The sequence below is a fragment of the Astatotilapia calliptera genome, chromosome 7, assembly GCF_964374335.1.
Source record: "Astatotilapia calliptera chromosome 7, fAstCal68.1, whole genome shotgun sequence".
NCBI classification, from domain to species: Eukaryota; Metazoa; Chordata; class Actinopteri; order Cichliformes; family Cichlidae; genus Astatotilapia; species Astatotilapia calliptera.
Genome location: NC_137428.1, coordinates 7,598,149 through 7,620,863, shown reverse-complemented (window position 1 = coordinate 7,620,863; position 22,715 = coordinate 7,598,149). Strand labels below are relative to the sequence as shown.

Sequence of the window (22,715 nt, the reverse complement as noted above, 5' to 3'; positions counted from 1 at the left end):
CTGCAGAAAAATAAAGATTCAGATTGAAGATTGTTATTAGTGTATGTATAAAATACATACACCTGACGTGATCTTCTCAAACAATAATCCATACTTTGCATTTCAGAGAGAAACAGATTTTTCATTGCACAGCATTCATCTTATATGAAGGTAATTGTGTACAAAACACCTTAAAATATGATAATTTAAAAAATTGTTATAGATTTAAAAGACTCCTGCAGGGTTTCTGTTTGAAGTTGAGAGTTCTTGTTAAAAAGTCAATAAAATCTGAAAAGATTACAAAGAGAGACACAAATGAAAAAAACAACTACTGATTGCTGAACAAATAAATAAAATGAAAATGTATTTTTTTTATTCAGGTGGAGGAGGTCTAGAGTAGGAAGATGGAGACATAAAATACACATATGTGAACACATATGTTCATTGTTCGACATTTTCTTTTTGCATTGACTGCAAAGGTCCAGCATCATCATGCTTAAAAAAACAATCAATCAACTTACCAAGAAAATATCAGCACAACAATATTAAAAATACTTTATTTATCCTACATAGGATATTCTTTTGTTCAGCAGTTGAAATACTACTACTACTACTACGACTGCTAAAAAAATAAAAAGAAATAATAATAATAATAATAATAATAATAATAATAATGCTGATGATGATGATGTCAAGTACATTTTAAACATTAATTTAAATAATAATTAGTCGCAGCCTCGTATAAAATAGCTTTTAAACATAGCTGGCACACAATAAAATGCGGTAAAAACAAAACAAAACAAAACAAAACACTCACAGGATCTTGTTCTATGGTGAATACTGTTCAGAATTATACTTAAATACTTACTACATTTTAGGGACCTTTACGTGTTATAATCGTCGTAGTTTAGATGATATGTATTGATTTGCCATACACATCTGCACGTCTACTGCGTCTACAGTGCAGCACACGTGGAGCTGGCGGCGATACTGCTCCGATCCGCTGCGATTGCACTAGAGGAAATATTAAAATAAATAAATAAGCAGAAGCAGAAGCAGAAGCAGAAGAAGAAGAAGAAGAAGAAGAAGAAGAAGAAGAAGAAGAAGAAGAAGAAGACTCTAAGCCAATCAGAAAGCAATTTGCTGCTGCCTGGTGACCAGCTACCAATAGGAAGCGTGAATGTGAGCGCGGATAAACGGAATTGTTGTGTGTCGGCCTCGGTGATATTGTGTTTGGTGACAGTAATAAGAGTAATTGTTTCAGGGCCGTTAAATCCCCTCACAATGAGCCTGTCTCTGAGGTAAGCCGGTTTGTCGCAGTTATTCCAACATTCCTCAAACCAGCGCACAGAGCTATTCGCTAGCTCTTTCACATAAGAGGCGCTAGCATGTTAACTTTGCAACGCGTTTGCTGTGTTTGTTCGGGAGCGATAGTGCATAGGAATTAGCTGCAGCTACTAATCAGTGTAGAGTCGACGTTAGCTGCTTACTGTTTTTTTGTTTTTCGTTTCTTTGAATGTGACTTGGACGACTACAATGTACTGTACTATAGACCACATTTAGTTGCAAAACTACTGTTCAGATGCCACCCCTGTACGACTGCATAGCCACAGCACAAGGTCATCAGTAACAGTACAAAGGAGCGTTTTTTCTCATTTATTTTTTAAACAAATCAGCATTCTTGACCAACATAGTTGCTGATTCCGTTTTATTCAGTGCACATACACTTTTGTGTACGTGTAGTGGAATTGTAAGGGGAAAATCCTATATTAAATATTATAAATGGATAATCTTGTGTTGAATTGGCACAGAAAGGGGAAAAAGGACCAAAAACTAAGAAAATCTAACCGAGGAAAGTAGCTGTATCAGCGGTCAGCCAAACACTTCCGTGTTATGTGTATCTGACAATTAATGTTATAATGATACTACAGTCAATTTGTTTTGTTATGTTATTTTGTTATGTTGTTGATATTTAGATAAACATGTGTCAGAGTATTACTCTATCATGTTGTTAAGTTGCTGATAAATCAGATATTATTGAATAAGTATTTGGTCGTAGATACTTCGTTAGATTGCTAACGATATATGCACTGCACTCTGCTTGTGTTGCAAACACAGAGCGTAGATACCTGTAAACTTCAGTCTGTAAATAGTTACAGATTTTAAGTTTGTTTTCTCAGGCTGGGTAAAACTGATCACAAGGCTGTGTACGTTGTCTAAACACTGAGTGCACTGCCTGCATATTTGTCTATTGTGTGTTTTGTCAGCCCTTTGCTTTTTAGCTAACCTTCTTCTGTAAAGCTGTGGTGTTCTGCCATACGCTGTACAACATACTCTGTATTGAAGCTTTAATTTGGGGTAACAGCAGATAAGTGTGTCACTTAAGTTAAAGAAAAATGTTTGCAATATGATGTGATGTGCAATACATTTGTGTATCACATGCTGCATCTGTCTCTCTCCAGAACGGAGCTCATGGCAGACAAAACCAAGCGTAAGAAGAGGAGAGAGCTCACTGAGGATCAGAAACATGAAATCAAAGAAGCATTTGAGTTGTTTGACACAGACAAAGACAAAGAAATTGACTACCACGAGCTGAAGGTGAGCACTGGATGATGAGAGGAAAACAAGTTTGACAGCTAAGAACAGTCCGGTGACGCAGTATTTAATCTGCTGTGTTTAGTATGTTAAAATGTGCAATATGTCTGTCATAATGAACTCAAAAAACAGTTTTTCCTCACATGTTTACATCTGCTGTACTGCTGTTGGAATACAGAAACATCTCACTGTCACAAACTGTCAACAGGTGGCAATGCGTGCACTCGGCTTTGAAGTGAAGAAAGTGGATGTTCTCAAGATCCTTAAGGATTATGACAGAGAGGGAAATGGGAAAATAACATTCGAGGACTTCAGCGAAGTTGGTAAGTTTGCTTTCCCTGTATGTGCCCCTGTGCAGACAGGGGCCGAGGGGAAGAAAATCTCTGACATCTTTAACTGAAGTGTTTCAGTAACTCTGATGCATGTTATGTATGGTTCTGCAGTGACTGATCGCATCCTAGAGCGAGATCCGAAAGAGGAGATCATGAAAGCCTTTAAGCTGTTTGATGATGACGAATCAGGAAAGATCAGTTTGAGGAACCTGAGACGTGTGGCGCGGGAACTTGGGGAGAATATCAGCGATGAAGAGCTCCGCAGCATGATCGAGGAGTTTGATACTGACGGAGATGGTGAAAGTAAGTCAGCACTTGCTCTTTTCTTCGACATTGATAATTATTGCTATACATTTAATCCCTAGAAGGGAAATGCGTTCAGTTTGTTTAAGTGAACAGGAGTGGATGAGCGGGACTTTTGTTTGTTTTGGTGTACGTACAAAAGAGGCGTATGAACACCATTTATAAGGTGCTCGTATGGAGACATATTTATCGTCAAGTAGTTTGGGAAAAATACATATCTTAATAGTTTTTTATCTTTACCGTTTACGACTCTGGCTACTGGCGCTCCTCTGAAAAAGAAAGCCTCAAATCTCAAAAAATTGTTTGTGGTTCTGTTAAGCGCTATTGAGTCTCTAAACTTACTTAATAATGCCTTCATGAGATTTTAACCATTAGAGCAAAATTACTCATAACCATCTCACAGACGTACCATTATGTTCAGCTACTTTCAGGACCATTGATAATTACGTAGACTCTTTTTCTCCTATTAATCTTTGAGTTAAATGATGCAATTACTTCCTCCAAACTGTCAATGTATCCATTTTTTTCTACCCTGATTTTATGTTTTTTTTTCTGATTTTAAATATGAAATATACTCAAATTTTAGAGCCAGTTAGGGGTTACAGTGGGATTCAGCTGGTGGGGGGGAACCCTTAAATTGGTTGTAATGGCTTAATGTGGGGAAAAGACTCATAACTCACAATAATTTCTACTGAGACCTTCAGTAGATTTTCTTATTGTAAAGGCTGTGATCAGCTGATCAGATGTACACAACTGAATTCAACCAGATGTTAGCAGATGTTTTATGAGTTGTCCTAGCTGATTTCCATCTTCTATGCTGATAGTAAACTATTTAAGCTGTCTTTTTCCTATACGGTATGAAGGTAGAATTAAGTCAGTGGATTTCAGCATCATCAGTGAAAATTCATGTGAATTTCTGCTACACTGAATGTAACCTCACACTGACCATGGACCCACAGCCAGTGTGCGCTAGTCACACACTGTTCTTTACTTTAAATCCATCACAGTACAGCAAACTAACTTGTTTACCTGCACTAACCTGCAGAGGATTTTCATGCAGCTTTTAAATAACACAACAGTTAGTCTATCTCAGTTTGATTTGCAGCATGTTTCACAATATGAAAAAACATAATGTCACATGTACAGACCTGATATCTGATTTAAAAACATGAGGACTGACATGTAAGCTTTTAAATATGCATAATCTGCATTTAAATCAAATACCACTGAGCAGTCCTTACCTTTAAATCTAAGCTCTCTTCTTCCTCTCCTGTCCTGTCTTTCTTGGCTTTCTAAACTTTTCCATCTTTCAGTGAAGTTAGCGCTCTTTCTTTTCTCTTCCCTGTGAAACCCAGCAGCTGGACCTGTAGGTAGCAACACACTGTGAGACAAACTGTACACAGTTTGTGTGTTTGTTGACCTGATAGAAACCTTGCATTTGAAATTACCTGACACAAATAGCTTGACCCAAATACATTAAAGCAAAAGTAATGAACCTGTTTTGAGTAAAAGTAAAAAGAAGTTGGAAAGATAAATACTGAAGTAGAGTAAAGATACCTGAAAATTGTACTTAAGCACAGTAACAAAGTATTTTTTACTTTGTTACTACTTCCTACTTTTGGAAGCTAGGTTGCACAGAGAGATGGGGGTGCTGGATTTAAATGCCTGCGTGTCAGGAAAATGTGAAGAAACAAGCGAAAAAGTAAATTAAGCAGCATCTGGCTGCATTTCAGTGATTTTGTAGACTGCAAAGCTTAGTGCAGAATTGATTAAATGGCTGAAGTGATACCCTTTCCATTTTCATTGTAGGGGGACAGAAGGTTTCAAACTGAATGGCAGAGATCTAGAAATGTCTGCATGTACCACTTTTTTTTTTTTTTTTTTAAACCACTACAGTTTAAAACAAACCAACAAACAAAATACCCTTTGGGCAATTGGCTACCAGAACCTTTTCTGTAGTTTTATTCTTACAATTTAAGTCCAAAGAGTCCTGTTGACAGATTTCTTTCTTTGTCACGGCAGCTTTTTTTTTGTCATGTAAAAGAACAGTAAATTATGTAACATGTTTACACTGACAGAAAAAGGAGTTTCACAGCTCCAGCCCACTTAAGGTCAAAGTGGGCTGAACAGAGAAACTGTAGTCAAAATAAAAGAATTTAAATAAATGAGATAAAAAGATTACAAGAAATTCATATATACACATACATGCAAAAACGAAAGGTTTTTTTGTATTTTAGAGAACTGAAACTGACATTTTTAAAACTTTTTTTCTTTTGTGTTTGGTGCTCTCATTGACTGACTGGACTTGTTTACCCCCTTTCCAGTAAACCAGGAGGAGTTCCTTACAATTATGGGCGGGGAGTCCTGATGAGGGATTTCTCTGTTGCTGAGGACTTCTTGGTTGGATTGGTTGTCCAATTTGTGAGCAGTTAAGCGACTTGACTGTCAACAAGGACGCACAGCTTCCTCTGAAGCATCGCAGGTGGACAGAAGTTGTTTCATTGACCCTGAGGGTTGTACTTGAGTCATTCCATAAAAGCACTGAACTGTGTGACAGATTCAATGTCAGCCAAACTCATTTCTTATTGAAGGTGAAAGTTAAAGTATCAATATCATGCTAGTCTTTAAAATTAGCTAATTGTTGTTGAGTTTTTTTGTTGGGTTTTCCCCCCCATGTTTTAACATCTTTGTTAAATATTTACGGTAATGTGTTTTGCAACCATTTCACACCTTTCTGTAATTAGATCCTGTAAAAAGATCTTTTCACTCTTTTATAAACACATTAATTTACTGTTGGGGAAAATATAGACAAATAGCAGTAAAATGTTGTTGCTTTTATCAGAAGTGTCTGTATATTGTAAAGGACACCTATTTCATACATGGCTATTTTGAATGGTTGTATTTCCAGTTTACATGTGCATGTTCAAGTGTTCTATTTATTTTTGACACAATAAACTGGTTTCCCACCAAGTCGCACCATTTTTACCCTTTTACTTTCTCTGAGTGCTGGTAAGTGTGTCTCTGTTGTGCGACCTAGTTTGTAGTGATGGCCAAATGAAGCCTTGTGAAGTATTGAAGCTTTTATTGAAAAATGGTTCATTACTCGAACCTTTTCAACACAGTCATCTTTAGTGACATCTGGTGGCCTAAAATATGATGAACACCTTAAATCTACAACTTACAATGAACTGTATGGGCAGAAATCTGTGCCATCAGAAACTGAATTTGAATAAGTTGAATTTGAATTGCTCAGATTGAATCTGAATTGTAACTTGAATAAATGCTTTTGAAAACTGAATTTGAATTAGTCTAATTTGAAATTGAATTTATGGTTTGAAAATGATCATCACTAAATTGAAATTGCATTTTATATTTTGAAAATGAATTGATTTGCTTTGAAACTGCATTTTATCCTTTAAAAATTCAGCTCTCGAATAATTTCAGTTTCACTTCTCACCATTCAGTTTCAGTTCTACAATTCAATTTCAGTTCCAAAATTCAGTTTTTTGGAACTTACATCCGGTTCCGGTTCAAGCGCAGATTAATAGAACTACGTTTTACTAGCGGACCGAAAGTGTTACAGACAGGAATCTATAGCGTCTTGAGCTGAATTAAGACTTCAGAAGTCATTCGTCATGTCGAATGACCAGCGGATAAACTCTCAGGTTGGTAATAAATTAATTACATGTATAAGAACAAGCGTCATGTTAACAAATGATAGCCGTAAGGTAACTTTTATGCTTATTGTAGCTGTTAGCTAAAAACGCTAATTTAGCGTAGTTTGCCCTGAATTCAGCTTTGACAAACAAATATGATCGACTGTTTCTAGTAGAATTCCAAAGTTGTCATCTTGTACCCTCTCAGAGTACCCCCTCTGTATGCTTGCAGAGACCCCTACAGTAGGGAAACATGCAAAACAGTGCCCAAACCTTTGTGTTTTAGCTTTATTTATGTCTTACACAGCTTCCCAACTCTTTAGCTAACTTAATAACTTTAGCTAAAGTGAATAGTTAGTCTAATTCATTAGTGCAGCATTACTGGATCATCTCTGTTTGAAGTGATATAATATGATATACAACTATCACTGTGTTTAACTACCATAATAATTCTTAGGGTACTGAGTGCATGCTTGATTTTTTTTTTTTTTTTTTTTTTTTTTAAAGCATACTGCTCCATTAATGTGTTTGACAGGCTGAAGTTGTCGGGTCACCTCCTAAATCGACCATCTTTTACAGGTGTTTTGTGCCAGAAATGGAGTGTCCACTGAAGACTGAAGATACTGAATCTCTACGCCTTGCCATTGATCCCTCTTGTGCCTTCATCTAGACAAGAGACATTAACTTAACCACTCTCATATGCTCTGTACCTACATCACCTTCCCTGACAGTTGTAGCTTGGCTCATCTGAGGGTGAAATTATGAGAATGTGTTATTTTGCAAAGTGCTCTCTAGGGTTCCTAAATAAAATATGGCATTGAGGTCATTTCTTTTGAATTAAGCCCTTCTTCTGAAATATAAGAACCTCTCCTGGTTTTAATGGCACTTTGGATTTCCTTACTTTCTGTTCCACTCCCAACCCCAAATAGATGCTGACAAGCTGCCACAGTAACATGGAAGAGGGAAAGAAGTTGGAAAGGACTACTACAAATAAACCTAATGCCCAACAATGTAAAATAATAATAATAATAATAATAATAAAGATAAGATGAAGTAACAAGTTTTTAGTATTTTGTTTATTCCAAATGATCATCCAGATGTCTGTGACATGTGATGACAAACACCATAATGGAAGGCCTTAGTCATCACATGCTTAAACTCATATTTTTGCATATGCTGAACAGGCAGTCAGACATGCTGTAACTGTGGGGTAGAAAACAGCATGAACACCATACGGCAGGGGTCTCAAACTCCAGTCCTCGAGGGCATGGAAAAGTTGCATGACACTGGCCCTTGAGGACTGGAGTTTGAGACCCCTGCCGTATGGAATATGACAGGTGTGGTTGAACTGCATGAAGACTCTGAAGTTAATCTTCTCTTCTGGCAGGACAGGAATGTGGCCTTGTCCTGTGAGCCACTGTAAGGATGTACTTAGAGTAGAACTGGACTGTCACCGGCCTCAGGCTCTTCACCCTTTTCAAAGACAAAGCAGTCATTTAGATAAAATATTAGATATTGTTTACCTGTAAATGCACAAAGTAAATTTTGAAATGTAATTATTGTCAAGAGTGAACAAGCACTGATAGTGTAATCTACAGCTGTGGCCAAACGTTTAGAGAATGAGAAGTGTTGTTTGCTTATTTACAAAGTTTGCTGTTTCAGTGATAGTTGTATATCATATTATATCACTTCAAACAGAGGTGACCCAGTAATGCTGCACTAATGAATTAGACTAACTTTAGCTAAAGTTATTAAGTTAGCTAAAGAGTTGGGATGCTGTGTAAGACATAAATAAAGCTAAAATACAAAAGTTTGGGCACTGTTTTGCATGTTTCCCTACTGTAGGGGTCTCTGCAAGCATACAGAGGGGGTACTCTGAGAGGGTACAAGATGACAACTTTGGAATTCTACTAGAAACAGTCGATCATATTTGTTTGTCAAAGCTGAATTCAGGGCAAACTAAGCTAAATTAGCGTTTTTAGCTAACAGCTACAATAAGCATAAAAGTTACCTTACGGCTGTCATTTGTTAACATGACGCTTGTTCTTATGCATGTAATACATTTAATACCAACCTGAGAGTTTATCCGCTGGTCATTCGACATGACGAATGACTTCTGAAGTCTTACTTCAGCTCAAGACGCTATAGATTCCCGTCAGTAACACTTTCGGTCCGCTAGTAAAACGTAGTTCTATTAATCTGCGCTTGAACCGGAACCGGATGTAAGTTCCAAAAAACTGAATTTTGGAACTGAAATTGAATTGTGAGAAGTGAAACTGAAATTATTCGAGAGCTGAATTTTTAAAGGATAAAATGCAGTTTCAAAGCAAATCAATTCATTTTCAAAATATAAAATGCAATTTCAATTTAGTGATGATCATTTTCAAACCATAAATTCAATTTCAAATTAGACTAATTCAAATTCAGTTTTCAAAAGCATTTATTCAAGTTACAATTCAGATTCAATCTGAGCAATTCAAATTCAAATTGAACTTATTCAAATTCAGTTTCTGATGGCACAGGCTTATATTATAACTTATACTATAACTTCTATAATTATAGCTATAGTATGTGTACTTCTTATGTACATTTTAGACCTGGGAGCAGAACTGCTGATAAACTGTTTTTATTTAGGAATAGGCAGAGCGTCCACTCTTCCTGGCTTTATGTCTGTAATTATGTCACACACTGGTTTGCTGTCACACAAAATCACCACCAAAACAGCATAAATCCCACCAATGATTCAATTCCTTAAAAGCCACTAAATCAAGTACTGAAGCAGTCGCATGGCAATTGAAGCTTTGATCACGTCATTGATCATGTGACTCTTTCAGACAAACAAAGCCTCGACACAGTGTTTCTGAAGCAGTGTGTTGATTTATTTATTTTTGACACATGAGCTTCAGCTTCAAACGCGCCATCACTTCTAGTTTGCGTTCGTATTCTCTGCCATTTCCTCGTTATAAAAACCTTTTCTTCTGTTTTGTGGCCAGGCACAGGCATAGTACTTTTTCTTTGGTCTTAACCTAGAATTTAGTGTGTTCTTCTTTTTCCCGGAGGAGTGGGGTTTTTGTTTCTTGTTTTGGCCTTGGAGACCCTGAAAATTAATATGCTTCCTTTTCCCCTCCTAATTAAGTTAACAGTGTAAAGAATTTGTAAATTGTTTTTTTGGAAATTGTAAAATCTTTGACACTGTTTGTAGTCTGAGCTTATATAGCTCGTGCTGTTGCCCTTGTTGTGTTGCACCCCTCATGAACCCTAGACTTTGCTTCATAGTTGAGTGATGCCTTACTCAATAAGGGGGGACATAAGGGTATCGGCCCTCTGCCGGGGTCTCTCTAAACATGTTTTAGATTATCCTGTGGGCTCGGTTGTTCAGTTCAGGTCATACGGTACAGAAAGTGGACTCCATTTTCTTAATTTTAGTTGTTTTGCAACTATTTTTGATCTTCTCACTGGGTACCAATTTATGGTTGACAAGCCATTAGCCAATGAGCATGCAGTTTCAGTCAGAGCTGACCCTGTTCATCGCATCTGGTTTCGAAACACCAAAATGATGTCCTGCCAGCTATATCCATACTATATACTGTAATGTGACTGTGATGAGCTTTGAACTCTTCTTCACTGATCCAACATGAATGACTGATATGAGGTGTGCATGACTGCACAACCAGTGAGACTGTGGGTCTTGATTAAAAGGAAGCAGTGGATATTTAACGTGTGTGAGCAGGGAGCAGGATGTTACATGCTTCAGCTGTGCCCTCCTCTGGAGGGTGGGTGTTGTTCAGCTGCTTAGGGCTGCCAGTAACAGTGAGGGGATTGGTTGTTCCTAAATTAAGAGTGGAGGCTTGTTGCATCACTCGACTTCCAACCAGGGCCACCTAACTTCATAGTTGAGTGATGCCTTACTCAATTATGTAGAGACTTGCTGTGGGATTTAGGAGGGATTTCACTGTGTTCAACTGAAAAAAAGCATTTTCCCTGCATTTTCTGTGGTTGTTTTAATCACCAGTTATTGCAATACTGTTATTGCTCACGAAAGATGACTAATAAAAACAAATTTCTATGTAGCAAAAATAAAGGGCATGTCTACTTATTTTTTATGTAGTTAAATATGGGCTAAAAAGGCGAGGCTTGTGGAGTGGGTACTGAAGACTGTTTCACTCTGGAAATTAAGCATGACATTTTGAGCATCGATTGTTAATCTCTTAACAGTTTATTTCTTTTTTAACCTCTCAGCCTTAAAATGCTCAGGGGGCAGGCGTGGACACCCAAATAAGTGGTTTTTAAAATTTAAGTTTTCTGACATTTAGTGGGAAGTCCTCCTTTATTAGCAGCATATGTGATAGCATGGGATATTAAATATCTCCTGTGTCTGTGCTCATGGGAGTGGAGCTGAAAAAGATGGCACAGTCCCTTGTGGAGCTCCTGTATGCACATCAGACATTTACTTGCATACTGTGCAGCTTATCTCTTTAGCAGCGGGATGGTGTGGGGTGTACTTAGGTTTTCACAGGACTCTGTAGTCCTGTGAAAACTTTCCAAATGGCTGCATAGTAATATTCAAGGTCATGTTAGTTACACTAAATTAGGGCACGCCTTTGCCTCGTGTACATTGCCTCGTAGTGGAAAAAAAATGACATTCAAAATTTATGGTACACAATATAATTGATACACACTAGTATAGCAAAACCACAAATTACTACAAAAAACAGAGTATTTGATACCAGTTACTTAAAATAATATGTAAATCCAATCGGTCTCCTGGCTCGGCAGTTATGAATAAAGCAAACAAAGTGTTTGCTGTATGTTAATGTCTCCACCTGCGGACAGAATGCACACTTGCATGCAGTAGTTTTGAACCAAGCTTGTACAGCCTTCCTGCTTTACTTCGACTGCCCACAAGATGGAGTGATGTGTGACAGCACATTATGCACCTGATCACTGCATGCACTCTGTGTCCTTCAGGTCTTTGTGAGCACTACTTCTGGTAAAGTTTACATTTTAATTTTATTATTTTATGTTAAAATTGAAATAAAAAAAAGAGGACCGTGGATAAAAGTACAGTAAAATTTTAGTTGAGTGTGATTTACAAACTGCAAATGATGTCACAGCATAAAGCCACTAAGCTCATGTTTAAAACAATAAAGGACACCTTCCATACAGACTATAAAAAATAGATACTGCTAAGAAATCTCATCTCATAATGTGATGTATGTGATGAAATAATAACGCCAGTTAGTCAAGGCCTTTGTCACACACTGCACTTGTGATGCAGAATACTGCCCACAGAGCTTTTCGGCGAATCCTCATGAACTCCGTCACTTGACGCCCCACAGGCTTCTACATATTGGTTTGGATGAAGGCATCTGGATCGCATTGCTTTACACTTCATCTGTCCCAGCCCCCATCAAGTACTCAGATGTTTAAGATGATTGGGGTTGAATAACCCAGTTTGCTTTGGTACTACCCTGTGCCAATGAGTAAATGAGTCTGTGGTTTTTCTCTTGAGCAGTAGAGTTGAATTCTGTAAATGGGATAAATGTTAGTGATGCTGTAAAAGGCTGAGAAACAAAGTATTGTATGTACGTGACTAGGCTGAAAGTCATCACTAATGTTGATTATATGAACGTGCATGTGGTTATTACAGTGAGGCCCTGAGCTTAGCCTTCCTCTGGTACATGCTCAGCTGTCACGTCCCGGACTGGAGCAGCACATGCTCTAGAAATAACCCAACCCAGTTCCTTCCTAGTTACAACCTCAAAGTCGCCCCCTGTGGTTTCCACTACATGACTTTCCACACTCACTCTCTTGTATTACTAGTAGTAATCTGTGCTGATGAGAATTCTACAAATGCATCAGATGGCAGACCAAGATCTTATTGCTCTGTGATTGGGGGTAAAAACATAGGTTACCTGTGGTTCCACATGTAGATGGGCTAATTGGCTTGGTTAAAAGGCTTTCTGGTTTCTATGAACAGTCCTTTTGCAGTTGATGGTTTAATCATGTCTTCCTTGAATTCATCTAAATAATCTGTGAAGTGAGAAAACCATCTGCTAAAATGTAATCTTGAAATAATTTGATGGGATCAAATAATTTAGGTCTTTATTCAGGTATTAACTGCATTTGTACAAAGAAAAAAAAAGTCTTAGACAATAATGGTGGGCCATACAATATTATTACCAAGGAATAAACAAATGGGCCTCTTGCACAGAATTCTGTGGTTTTATCTTATCTACTTTGTCATAATTGTTAAAAACAGATGATTTGTATGGGACACATCAGTGAGACTAACATGCTAGGATTGTTTTGAGGACTCAAAAAAGGTCCTTCGCCAGATGCTCCTCCATTATTGTCTAGTATTTGGTTGTACGGAAATAAACTGTGTGGCTGTTCAGTTCAGTTGCTTCAGGTGCTCTGCTGGGCTCTTCTTCCCTTGGTTCCATCAAGATCGCCAGAGGTCTCTGTTATACAACAGCCACAGAAATCTGATGTTCATCTGGGTGTCATGAGATACCATCAAAAGAGTAAGCAACTGGACTGAAACACTGGAAAATCAGTGGCTTACTGCAAAAACATGAAACATGTCTGCAATGGATGATATTCTTCTGAGCTAATACTTTATGAATCTTTCTTGTTCCTGTGATGGATTTCAATGGTTGCACGAGTATAGTGTCATAAAATATAATGATAATCTAGTGTAAGTGTCTGCCATCCACAATGTCCTCACCTCTCAGCACAACGGGGTCTGCACATCTCTTCACTGTCGCCCCAATGCCATCTGGGGCACCCTTGCCATGGGATGTAGGGAATTCCATGTTGCATTCTTGAATCTCAGTTGGAGGAAGGACAGCAAAACTGTTTGCTTTGACCATTATATCTTTCAGGACATGATCCATGTCAGTCCATATGGCTGCTGCATCCTGGTGCTTGGACTGAAGTTGTGAAGAATCCCACCTTTTCATGTTTGGTGTAAAACATGCCCGTGTGAAGTGTTATCTGTAGGTTTTGTCCATAATGGCATAGTTGTATTTCTGAGCTGAATTTGCATTTCCAGGCCTCAGAAGTCAACATGCACAATAACTGTTGTTTCATTGCAACTTCTTATGTTTCTGTACTCCTCATGTTTGATTTTGAAGTAGGTGGACATGGGCGGTTGTTTCACTTCTTAATTTGTCTTGGTTGAGAACCATAAACTCTGACAGAGTACCACTATGTTTCTGAAGTTTGGTGTGAAAGTGAGCTCCATCTTCTATTTGCCTTTGAATGCTTTAATCTCTTTGTAATGCATTTTTTCAAGCTATGTATCTTAATGATTCACCAGCAAGTAGCTGCCTACTACTGCTCGGTTCCTCAAAACTGATGTTTAAAGGAGTCTGTGGGTTTATGTTTACATACTGCTGGACTTGTTGATTTTTTCCCTTCAGATCACCAATGTTCTTTAATTTTTCCTCTTAAATTCCATTTCTCCATCTTTCTCTTTCCTTTCTGAGCTTTGACTGGCTGTTAATTTTCTTTCTCATTTTTTGATACTCCCTGATCATACTTCCCTTCTTCTACTAAAAAGTTAAGTTTTGCCATTCTAGCCTGAAATTGACCATTTTATACTTACTAGAAATTTTTCTGACACGTATTTATCCTTAAGTGTTATTTATATGCATATATACAGATTATGTATTAAGCAACAGATGCTATTACAATGAGACTGTAAAGCTAAATTATACTTTTGTTGTATAAACATTGCCTTGGTCTGCCTTTTAGTTAACTGGGTTAAGACTTTTATGCATGTTTTTAGCCCAATAATAAGGTTTTATCTGGGGGACATGTTTTGTCCATTATTTTGAGAATCGCTCAGCTACATTTGGTTTCAAAACACTTTAAAGACAATGGATTCAGTGAAAAGTCAGAAATTATTGACATTCAATCACTAAAACTAATTTTTCAAGAATGCAAGTAAGTATCTGTTTTCTGGCATCTTAATAAAATGTTTTTAAAAAGCCAAATATTTTTACTTTACTTTTTTCAACTTTTTTTTTAAAACAGCATGGATAACGACTATAATTATATTTTAATATTAAAAATATCCTTTTGATTAAACCAGTCAATTAACCATTACAGATAGATTTTTTTTTATTATTTTTTTTAAAAAGGAGTTTGGTAATTATCAATACTTTTAATTTAAGGCAGCTGTGGAATAAGCCTTACTTTCTGTATTTGCAGGAAAATACTGAAAATGTCAAATATTGTTAATTACACAGGTTGACCACCAGAGGGAACAACAAGATTTCTTGTTCTTAACCAAAAATGTCAGTGTTATTATGTATCTTAATTATAATTCACGTCTCACAAAAATGTATCTTTTTTTTTTTTTTAAAGAAGCTGGTTGAGTGACTATTTTCAGACAGTCCCTTAGTTGTATGACCTAGACATGCACCTCATGGGGGTTGACTTAAAATGCACTTCATGAAATGTAACAGGAATGCCTCCTTAACTGTGGTGTCTCTAGCTGTTTGTGTCCAAAACAGAGGGTAATCTTTTATGAGGTGCTTGTAATCAAGTCCCAGTCCAAAGATAACTACAGTTTTTCATCACTTCTTGTGAGCTATGTTTACTGTTCACTCAGATTTTGTTGTTATGCAAAGTACATAAAAATATCGTGGTAATTTTTAAAAACTTCAATATCCAAAGTTATTCCTATTCATGAGAAACCATCTAATAAATTCACAAAAATGTATCAGCAAGGATATCTCAACATTTTATATTTTTCAAACATTTTCAAAATAATGATTCTACAATACTTTAATTTTGGTGATAAATGGCAGACAAATATTAACAAATATTTTACTAAATAAAATATTTGTTAATATTTGTTTACTAAATAAAATATTTGTTTGGAATAATTCTTTGTTTAGTTGGGTTTGTGTATACCTGTTTGGACAAAACCAGACCAATATTTAAATTTGTATGTCAAATGCTTCAAAACTGCTTCAAAACTGATGGGAAACAGTGCCAGAGTTCAGATCTGGTGCCCACCTGTCAGTCATTAGGCGAGCTATCCCAAATATGTGACAACAGTTACCCTCTAACCCTGACAGGGGAACATGGGAGGAAAGACCACTGGACTGTTTACTGTTGTGCTTGGTTATATCTGTGTGATGGCTGCACTTACAGCCACACAGTGGTAATATCACCATGTTAGTGTAGAGGCTTATAAGTAACCTTGCATTCACATTTCTTTCTTTAAATATAGGAATTTATTTACAGAACAATAAATAACTGGTTTTGGTTTAGTTAATTCACATATCCACATAACACTGCATTCTAAAATAAGTGCGCACATTTTAGTTTACACTGTTATGTATGATTAATCTTTTGTTTTCTGAGTTACCTTAGTTGCAGCTGTTCCAGTCCCTTGATTAAGGAGCCAAGAGGTGGAAAAGGGGCGGAGCGAGCTTTGAAGGAAGACTACAAATTGGTTCATACCATAATTCAGGACCATGGGGGGGAATTGGAGTTGATTATGTTTGGTTTAGTTAGGTTTTGTGTGTTTTACCCCTTCTCCTGTTTTTGTGGGCTGATCAGCCACTATTTAAGTTTCCCCTTTGTCTCATTAAGTGAGGGCAGGTTGTTTGAGTTATCGGTTGTGTTGGCAGCTTTGAGTAGAGTTTTGTTAGTTTGACCTCTTTTATGGGCCCAAGATTTTGATTCTTTTTGCATGAGTTAACCAATTATGTTTTTTGGGTTAAATAAAAAAAAAAATTTTTGGACTTTAACCTGTGCCTAAGTTTCCTTCACTGCTCGGTCCATCACAAGTGGTGTCAGGAGTGGGATCAGCAGTTGAAGGCACAGGATTTTTTTTCTCTTTTTTTCCCCTCTTCACTTATCAAGCCATGCACAGAATGGGAAGGAGTGGCAGAGGAGCAAAAGGAGATTGTCAAAACCAGCCAGTTGGAGTTGTAGAGCAAGTAGAAGGAGGAGAGGAAAATGGATCCTCTGGAGGGGTGGATAGTACTGAGAGCCAAGGTAAGGAGCCGACAATGTCAGAACTGATTTCCATGCTTCGTTCTCATATGGGTCAGCAGGAGGCCCAGGAAGCAAGAAGAAGGGAGGAGTTTACCCGCCAGGAACAGCACTTTAGAGCACTGCAACATCAGTTTCAGCTGTTGCAGGTTGCAAGCTCGTACCTCCCCGGTCCCTGAGCCTCAAGTGGAGGAACCTGAACAACCAGAGGTAGAGTCCTTTGAAGAGGAGAATCCTCCCTGTGCTGGCTCCAGTAATGAGCAAATACATCCTCAATCAGGTCAGTCTTGCTTTTATGAACCCAGGCTGGAAAAATTGACAGGATGATATTGAACATTTTTTAACAACATTTGAACGCATGGCTGTAGTTTGCCGGTGGCAAAAAATGGACTGGGTTTTTCATCTGATTCCTTTACTCACTGGCAAAGCAAGAGGTGCGTATGTTCATATGGATATGGATGACTCTCTAGACTATGACAAAGTTAAAGCAGCTATCCTTCAAAAATATGACATTAATCCTGAGACACATAGACTGAGATTCCGTTCACTGGAGGTAAAACCTGATGAGAATCCAAAAGAACTATATGCAAGATTGAAAGAGTTATATGAGAAGTGGGTGAAGCCAAAGGGAAAAACGGTGCATGAGGTTAGTGAAATATTAATTTTAGAACAATACTTGAGAATGCTGTCTCAAGTATTGGGGGCGATCGTGGCTCAGGGGGTTGGGAATCGCATCTGTAACCGGAAGGTCGCCGGTTCGATTCCTGGGCTCTCTGTCCTGGTCGTTGTGTCCTTGGGCAAGACACTTTACCCTACTTGCCTACTGGTGTTGGTGGCGCTGGCGCGATTATGGCAGCCTTGCTTCTGTCAGTCTGCCCCAGGGCAGCTGTGGCTACAACTGTAGCTTGCCTCCACCAGTGTATGAATGTGAGAGTGACTGAATAGTGGTATTGTAAAACGCTTTGGGTGCCTTGAAAAGCGCTATATAAATCCAATCCATTATTATTATTACTCTGCATGTAATCATTAGTTCTTATGAATCCTTGGGGCTTTTCCAAAGTGTGTCTTTGTGATTTGGCATTATATAAATAGAATTTGAACTGAAGGTAATTCAACAGAGGGATAAAGCATTTTAATTTCTTATTTCATAGAATAATCTCATCTAAATGTTTTTAAATAAATTGGCGGCACAGAACACCACTGTCCATCCTCGAAGCCAACAGACATGCTGGGTCTCCAACTCCAACACAGCACCCGAAGGACACAAAGGGAGGTACACAAATAAACACATAATTTTGCTGTGTGTTACACGCACAAAAGACCTAGGAGACAGCAGCCATTGGCAACAAGAGGGCTGAAGACCCAAGGCCACACATCTCGTTGACAACCATGCGCTCACCCCAGCAGAAGGAAGAGGGAGGCCATGTTCCTGCATTGTAACAGGAACATAAAGTGATAATATACCACTGAGAGAGCCAAAACCAAGTAATGGCCCCTGAGACAATATTTTTGTTATGTTTTCTGGACGTGTGAAGGCCATGAATTCACAAAATTGTTTGTTTAATGGTCTTAAATACCATATCTGTGTTTCATTTTGGGTGTGGTTTATGGCTCAGCTGGAGGATCAGGATCAGGGGACAGCGCCGAGGAAGGCTGGCTGGCACAGCTGATACCTGTCACGCTAACCACACCTTCCCCATTTCAGTACCTGCTGGGGCCTGGAGGTTCGAGCCCTGTGGTGTGAGCCGAGCTGGAGCAGAGGGCTGAAAAGCTGCACATACTGAGCTAAAAAATAAATACAAATCACTGCCGAGCACCAACTCCTCCTTTTTACACACACTTGCAAACAGCTTACTGAGAAACCAGAAACAGACTGTTCACCTTCAAATAAAAAGTTGGGCCTTTTCAGTTGCTTTTTATTTATTTGTTTTGTTTCTATGACTTTTCTACCTCAACTCACAAGTCGGGAAAACTCACAAATCTTTTTCATGAACAGTTGGTTGTTCTAGACTATTGGAATAAATGGCATTTATGATTCTCCTGCGATGCGATATAATGCTAATACGGTTCTAGTCCTGGCTGGGACATTTCTGCATGGAGTTTGTATTCTCTTTGTGTGAACTTCCTACAGGCAGTCAGGTTTCTTCCCAGAGATATGCATGCTAGGTAAATGGTACTAAAAAGGAGGACAATTTTGCAACTATTTAATTATATAATTGGCAATAGGCCAGTAGCATAATTGGGTATAAAAAGAGCATCTTGGAGTTTCAGAGAAGTAACGATGGGCAGAAGTTCACCAGCGTGGCTTTGTAGTAGAAGAGTCCGGGTGCTGAGCTAGGCTGCCTGCAGTCCAGACCTTTCATCAACTGACACCATTTGGAGCATCATGAAACCAAAAATGGGACAATGAGAAGCCAGAATTTGATTTTTTTTTCTGTTATTTTGTGAATAAAAGATTGATTTATAAGATTCTAAAATCATTGCTACTCATCTCAACTCTTTTGGAACTGTGATGGAACTGTGGAGAGTTAGACAATATCTGTGCTGTGCATGCTTTATATATTCACCTCCACCACAACCACCTCTTATTTATAAATCAAGTACTGGATTTTAAAACAGTGAGTATGATTCTGAGACTAATGACTTTACATACAGTAGTGTCACAAGTATTATGTTGTTCAGCAATTCTTTGCAATAAAGTATTTCATAAATTGTATTGTATAAGATAAAAGAAATGCTTAATGCTGATGGAGGAGCTGGAGGAAAACACAGACACAGACATGAAGAGGGAATGTCTTGACACATGCAGTGGATTGTGGACTATGCTTGGCAGCTGGGTGAAGATGGATTCGTTTTCACACGCTCATGGATTTCACAGTAACTTCATCTCTCGACATCCCAGCTTCACCCAGCCACACTGCTGTGGACCCTCAATGGCACTGAAAGAAAAAAAAAATCCTCCTAACAACATTGTAGTTTCCATACATTTGATCATTTTATTGGAATTTGGCAAAGTGATGGAGTGACTTTTCTATTATAGTGGCACATACTTTGCAATAAAGCACACAGAAAAGTTGTAGTTGGACAAAAATAAAACTTGCCTCTAGTAATAACATTTTTAGGATTAGGGTGTGCCCCTGCTATGTGCCTATTGTGGGGAGGGAGCCTGTGACCACTAGGAGTATTAGGAGGTGGTCAGAGGAGGTCTTAGCAGAACAGCAGAGCTGTTTTGAGGTTGCAGACTGGGAGACACTCTGTGAACCTCACCTTAAGGACATTAATGGGCTTACTGAGTGTATCACTGAGTACATAACCTTCTACATCGACTTCATTTTCCTAGCTTGGACTGTCCATTGTTACCCAAATAACAAGCCGTGGGTGACAGAGGACATCAAATCACTCCTGAATGGCAGGAATGGGGCCTTCAGAGTGAGAAACAAAGAGGAGGTAGCCTTACCTGTAGTCAGCCTGCAATCCACAGCCACACCACTCTCTCTCCACATTGCACCATAGCCTCCTGTGAAAGTCCTGACACTCCTTCGCCACCTTTTACTTTCATTCATTAACAAGTTCAGAGACAAATGAGAAGATTCCACTCAGGCAAGTCTGCTGGAACAAAAGAGGTGAGTCCCCGTGTCCTTAAGGCCTTTGCCCCCAGCTTGTGGAGTCTTTCATAAACTGTTCATGATGAATCTGAGTCATTCCTGACACCACGTCCCAGTGGCCCCCAGGATTACAGACCTTTGGTACTGGATGTGGTTGTGGTTGTGGGTTGTGGTTAACTGCTTCATCAAGTGGTGTGAGCGGAATCATCTGCAGCTCGACATGACAAAGATCAAAGAATTGATTGTGGACCCCTTTTTCAATCCAAGAGGTTGATGTGGAGGACTATAAATAGCTTGAGTACACGCTGAGAATAAACTAGGCTACCTCTATTTTAGAATAGAATAGAATAGAATAGAATAGAATAGCCTTTAGTGTCACTGTACATGTACAACAAAATTGTGTTTTTTTTTTATTTTTTGCTTCTTCTTTTTTTTTTTAGAATAGAATAATTTTTTTGAGATGGTTGAGGTCTTTTAACATCTTTTGGACAATGGTCAGGATTTTCTCTGAGTCTCTTGTGGCCAGTTCCATTCTGTATGCCGCTGCATGCTTGGGCAGCAGGTCGAGGGTCGCAGATGCCAACAGACTCAATAAACTGATCCGCATGGCCAGTAATGTTGTGGGGATAGAGTTGGACACCGTTAATATGGTCTCAGAGGGGGATGTTGTCCAAGATAAAGACAATGGTGGAGAATACCTCTCACCCACTCCATGACCTGCTGGCCAGTCACAGGAGCATGTTCAGTGACACACTGAGTGGCACCACTGAACGATCTCCACTAGTTTCCCTGTTCAACAGCTCTATCGTACAGTACACACTGCAATAGTTACACCCTTTTGCACGTCCTCTAAAGTGAAAATAACAAGTAGCAAAGTTGTACAGTTTGCAGTAAAATGTCAGTCATATATATTCTGTATTATTGTAATTGAGCTATTTGTATATATTAGAGCTATTTCTTATATTTTGTAACTTATATATGGAACTTATGCTCAATTCAGTTAAATTTTATACAGTGTCAACAACAACAGTCGCCTCAAGGCGCTTTATATTGTACCTTTTTCTACTTTTTTATATGTTGTACATATATTGGATATATATTCTATTATTTAATTTACTTCAGTCTGTTACCGTTCTTATTGTCTTAGAGGAACTGTAGTCACATAATTTCCTTAGAGATTAATAAAGTATTGATTCTCATTTAAAGCCGGTCGGAGCGGGCACGCTCCGTTTTGCATAACTATTTTTAAATCCCGGTAGCACTGCAACCACGTAAGCTAGCGCAATAAGTTTTTTTGCATATGAAACCGGAGGAGTTGTACTTACATCTTATGCCATCAGCTTGTCCTGGGTCAAAATTTGCATAAAAATTTGCCGATCCGATCAGCTGTTTGTAACACTTCCTACGTCCATCAGCGCGAACTATCGCATGTCCGCCAGGATCTGCCCGAATCCGGAAGTGACGTCATTTTGCGGAAATGTAGTTTTTTACCATCAGGCCTTATGAGCCTATACTTGTGTTTTTAAAAGTTATGTTTGACTATATGACTTTCTGTGTCATGTCTGGGATGCTGGAAATAGTTTATTTTGATGCATATGCTGTTTTTTTTGCAAATTTGCACTATAATATTTATTTTCGTTTTTCCTGCAGTACATAAAAATTGGTGTATTTCAAAAATAAAACTATTAAGACACTAAAAATAAATTTCCTGTGGTGGGAAACTATTTTATGCAACTTTGTATTTACAGTTTTGAGGGATAAGCCTCTTAAATTTCTCTAACTAGAAATATATGTTTAAAAAAACAAAAAAACAAACAAAAACCGATTTTCAATGTTTTTGTAGTTTATTGCACTTTTGTGCAATTTATGTAATTAATATGCACTTAATGCATACATATTATTAAAATATGGGCAATAATGGTTGTATTGATGTTTATCAACTTGAAAACTTCCCAAAAATGGCACTAGAGCATGTGAAAAATATAATATAAGCTCTGGTGGACTTGGATGAAATTTCCCCGTGTGGGACTAATAAAGGTATCTTATCTTATCTTATCTATGGTAGGTCTTAAAGGGTTAAGGATATCAGAGACAACATAAGCAGCCTGTTGAATTTTCAAGTATATAAGTTAAAACTTTATGCTCACACTCAACAAATGCAGCAAAGTTGACCGGACAGAACTCCAGGCTCATGAGAACATAAGAAAGAGAAACCGCATTGTTTG

At 38.1% G+C, this 22,715-nt stretch overlaps 1 protein-coding gene and 3 long non-coding RNA genes across 5 annotated transcripts; 2 read left to right on the top strand and 2 right to left on the bottom strand.

The window, feature by feature from the left end:
* The first annotated feature begins 1,105 nt into the window (after positions 1-1,105).
* cetn3 (centrin 3) lies at positions 1,106-6,179 on the top strand. 2 transcript variants are annotated; one of them, XM_026172687.2, is made up of 5 exons: positions 1,106-1,280; positions 2,442-2,577; positions 2,783-2,897; positions 3,018-3,209; positions 5,534-6,179. In XM_026172687.2, exons 1-5 carry the CDS (start codon positions 1,264-1,266, stop codon positions 5,575-5,577), a joined length of 504 nt encoding a protein of 167 aa, XP_026028472.1. In that variant the 5' UTR covers positions 1,106-1,263; the 3' UTR covers positions 5,578-6,179. The 2 variants fall into 2 exon arrangements, with proteins under 2 accessions (XP_026028472.1, XP_026028471.1); XM_026172686.2 differs by lacking the exon at positions 1,106-1,280 and having other exon boundaries at positions 2,404-2,577.
* A 558-nt stretch (positions 6,180-6,737) lies between these two features.
* LOC145429940 (uncharacterized) lies at positions 6,738-7,922 on the top strand. The gene is made up of 2 exons (XR_013910291.1): positions 6,738-6,874; positions 7,445-7,922. It is a non-coding gene; the product is annotated as an uncharacterized LOC145429940 (long non-coding RNA).
* Positions 7,923-7,926: 4 nt separating this feature from the next.
* On the bottom strand, positions 7,927-9,141 carry LOC145429938 (uncharacterized). Its single transcript, XR_013910290.1, has 2 exons — positions 8,940-9,141; positions 7,927-8,338 (listed from the first exon to the last, which is right to left on the bottom strand). It is a non-coding gene; the product is annotated as an uncharacterized LOC145429938 (long non-coding RNA).
* A 3,814-nt stretch (positions 9,142-12,955) lies between these two features.
* On the bottom strand, positions 12,956-16,294 carry LOC145429937 (uncharacterized). Its single transcript, XR_013910289.1, has 3 exons — positions 16,254-16,294; positions 13,596-13,698; positions 12,956-13,329 (listed from the first exon to the last, which is right to left on the bottom strand). It is a non-coding gene; the product is annotated as an uncharacterized LOC145429937 (long non-coding RNA).
* Between the last annotated feature and the right edge of the window lie 6,421 nt (positions 16,295-22,715).